This window comes from Lingula anatina, chromosome 6 (genome assembly GCF_051362555.1).
Source record: "Lingula anatina isolate TDL-2025a chromosome 6, LinAna3.0, whole genome shotgun sequence".
NCBI classification, from domain to species: domain Eukaryota; kingdom Metazoa; phylum Brachiopoda; class Lingulata; order Lingulida; family Lingulidae; genus Lingula; species Lingula anatina.
Genome location: NC_141772.1, coordinates 23,030,934 through 23,034,723, shown reverse-complemented (window position 1 = coordinate 23,034,723; position 3,790 = coordinate 23,030,934). Strand labels below are relative to the sequence as shown.

General features: G+C 40.5%; 1 protein-coding gene across 2 annotated transcripts; it reads left to right on the top strand.

The window, feature by feature from the left end:
* Positions 1–246: 246 nt before the first annotated feature.
* On the top strand, positions 247–2,715 carry LOC106154132 (uncharacterized). Of its 2 annotated transcripts, none has more exons than XM_087014782.1 (3): positions 247–425; positions 903–1,041; positions 1,383–2,715. In XM_087014782.1, the coding sequence occupies exon 3, from the start codon at positions 1,389–1,391 to the stop codon at positions 2,580–2,582; it is 1,194 nt and encodes a 397-aa protein (XP_086870908.1). In that variant the 5' UTR covers positions 247–425; positions 903–1,041; positions 1,383–1,388; the 3' UTR covers positions 2,583–2,715. The 2 variants fall into 2 exon arrangements, with proteins under 2 accessions (XP_086870908.1, XP_086870909.1); XM_087014783.1 differs by having other exon boundaries at positions 258–394.
* The last annotated feature ends 1,075 nt before the right edge of the window (positions 2,716–3,790 follow it).

Genomic DNA, 3,790 nt, shown 5'->3' with positions numbered 1-3,790 from the left:
CAATTTGGTTCAACAGTTCGCTTTGTTTTGGTTTTAGTTTGGCTGCCTTTTCCGGTTTGAGTTTGTCTACAATCAGGACTACCTCCGGCGTTAGGAGGAATGACACTAAACTTACTAATAAACCAGCAATAAATAATCTTTTATCTTTATTATAAGTTTATGAATGAACAGCATTGAAAATTAAATTTGATAAATTTTTAACAAAACCCTTACAATGAGAAAAGAATCAGGATAAATAGCAAGTTTTCACTCCGCGTGTTGGAAATTAGAGTGTACTTCCCCCCTTCCGAAAAACGTGTTCTTTTATAAGCATGTGATAGTACTTAGTGCACTGCATCTTTCATGATGGGTGAATGTGTCTAGAAGGAAAGTCGAGGTCAGATAACCACTGCAAGTAAGAAAGTCGCTGCGTCGGACATAACATGGTAAATTTTTGTAGGCTGCACGTCAGTATTTGGCCTTACACGTTCTAGTAAATTGCGCAGCAGTCGGTGTGTGTGTGTGTGGGGGGGGGGTCGAAAGACCCCCCCCCCTTTTTTGCTGGGAAAAGGCCCCTCTGGGTAAAATGTTATCTAGGTACATGAAGGTTTCATGGTAAAAGGTCCACTTTTTTTTAGAAAAAGAACCCCCCTTATGAAATTGCTAGCTATTATGGGCCTGGAAATAAATAAGAAATGAAAATGTTGAAATTATAATTGATCCTGCTTCTATTAGCATTTATGATTTATCTTATGTAAAGGCCCTTAGTTGTTGTGCAATAAATTTCTGTCTGTTATGGACCCCCACCATACCACACATGAAGTTCCCAGAGCCCCCCCCCCCCCCCCCCCCCCCCCCAACCCACCCTTCCACTGATGCCATGATTCACAAACTTTCTGTTCACTCCAAGTTTTCTTTTACAGGGCTGGAGACGAGCACCACTTAACCAGCAGAATTGAGAACTTTTGGACGTGTTGTCTCGGCTGTACTGCAGATGATGGAAATTATTAGTGAACATGAAGATCTGATATGAGAGTTCTGTACCTTGTCTGGTAGAAACAGGTAAGACGTAACCTGAATGGTGCACGAAATTACAAAAGGACAATCATTAACGCAATGCACAATTTGAACTGCACTTGATACAAGCAATTCTTACTCAGTGTACCCTCAGGTCTTTCCTGTGACCCCTTTCAAAGACTCCCATTCCTTCCTGTACATTAAAAAAATAATAGTGATATCAGACTTTTATTTGAGGGGTTTTATTGTTTTTTAAGATAATACATTAAGGAGAGATTATATGTATAGTAGCTTTGTAGGATACAGATTTAAGATATGACTTTTGGGGGGGGGGGGGGGGTTGAAGGAGTATAGCGTACCGCAATGTATTGTTCTGGTAATTTCAGGAAGCTATGTATTTTGCCTTCATCTGCCGCCACATACTGGTCATTGAATGCAGGGGGATTTTCACCCAACATGTACGTCTGCCTAAAGTGCTATCAGGCTTTCAAACCAAAGAACACATAGCATGGATAGGGGGCAGCAGCTGCATTCAAGCTGAGACAAACCAGTGCCACTTGGTTGGTCAGCAGAGGAGAAAGACAAATGGCAAAAGTACACCGGAATTTAAGCCCGAACTGCCCTCCCACAAACAGCAGAAGTATTTATATGGGCCACGAGAGAGGGAAATAATTCAGAATTATGAAAGGAGAAATCAAAGAGTATCTCTCAGCTGGTTGACAGTGTATCGATATATAGAGGCACTCTGGACAAAGATATGGGGAGGGAAAAGTGTTCAAGAAGATAACAAACGAATGTCTAGTGCCTTCCAGGCACTTTCGGACAACAATCTTTTGTCTGACCTTGGTGGCGTCGCCTGTAACAATCTTCTGTATATGGCATTGAATACTAAGACTGCCTCTAAACCTTTCCTCATGGAGCTTGAAAATCATTGCGCATTGTTTTGGCATTCGTGGCCTCTGTACACAAGGATTCATCAGGCACAGCTGTGGCTTTTCTTGTCCAAGAAATATGACCACATGTTCATGAAGAGCGAGATTGAAGATTTTCTTCAGTCTGTTACATTAGATCCCGCCTACTCACGCCTACATATTGTTGACACATTGCTGCTGTGCCAAGTTCTTGTCTACCACAACCAGTTGAGTGTGTCCATGAAGTCGCCTTTAAGTAAGGAAGTAAAGAGCAAGCTGAAGGATGTTGTTGGTGTTATTGAAAAGAGGATATTTCTGGATGAAAAAAATGAAATGAGTGAAATTAATTTACAAAATGTACAGGATATTATTCTGATTAAGAACTTGTTGAAAAGAAATGCTGTTGAAATGGTCGTACCCATGTTGGAATTTCTACAAAGAAAATGGGAGCTACACTGTGAAGATAGACCAAAGCCAACTTCCATGGATGAAGAGCTGTTTTTTAAATGTTTAATAGGTGTAATAGAAACAATAAACGTGGCCCAAGTGGATTACCTTTCACGGATTGCTCTCCTCGCCTACGCTGGGGACATGGTCAAGACATGTACCAGCCAATTTCAGCTGCCCCAAAGAGCAGCCCTGGTTTTTCCGCCTAACACAAAAGGGATACTATAACCAGGCTCTCATGGATGATGTCATTTCCAGTTTCCTAGGAGACGTCAAGGGAGCAGGTAAAGTTGCGGACTTCACTGTGATCACCACACTCTTGCATACCTCTGCAGCCATGGACTACAGCCATTCTGGTTTCCTGAACAAAGTCTCTGAACTACTACTACTCCTTCCCTCGACGAGGCTGGAAATAAATATCGCCACCCACAGATATTGCTCCCCATATTAAACGCCATGCTGTGTCTGGGGGGCAAACTGTGATGGTCTCTTCGACTTGCTCTTCAGCCAGAAATGCATGATGGGACTTGTGGGGAACGTGCTGCAGAATCCCGATCATGCCCATCACAAGATTTTGCCTGTTCATTCTAAACAGAGTCTGTGGTCTTCTGGAAGTTGAAGGTATTGTTCGGCATTGCAGTTAGAATACCGGCAGAGATATATGATATGTCAGTTATGAAAGAAGCCATTTCTAGTCCAAATATCATGGACACCATAGAACTGAAACGTGAATACCATCCTGCTGACTTGCCATTCAGAAGATATTTGACTACACGAACAAAGCAAGACTGGTCACTTTACCTTACTTAAAGTCTTGTCATGTGGAATTTTGTTTAGATGGAGATGGGAACCCCTTTGGATCTGCTTGCTGCTGGAGTGCCTTCCTTGGTGGACTTGAATGGGAGAGTGAAGATGGACGCCAAAGCAAAGATGGCCGAAAAAAAAAAAACAGGAGGGTAGCTGTTATCCTTGAAAAAGAGGAGCATTTCTTTGTCAACAAGTCTGGTGTTGATGGCAGGGTTCTTCTAAATGGTAAGAGGGGGAAAACTAAACACAAAGATAATAGTAAAATGGGGGTGAAATAAAAAATATCAGGCCTTAATATATCAGATTGTTTTAGGGTGCACTGTGCATGTGTGCATATTCTGTCATATAAAAAAAAATCTTTTTTAAGAAGTATATTTGGATTTTATGTAATTTTTTATAACTATCAATTTTCTGATTTCATCTGTTTTAATTTTATGTGAATGTGGTATCACAACAGTATGTCTATGTATTTATTCAACTCTTCGTGGGTTGTCAGATTATTTTTAATAGTAATAACAAAAAGTAGTATTGATGATAAGTAAACTATAAAAAAAATAACCTTTGTAGCAATTATCTCATCTTCTGAGTATATAGAATACGCAGTATATCTATTCAATAATTATTATCAT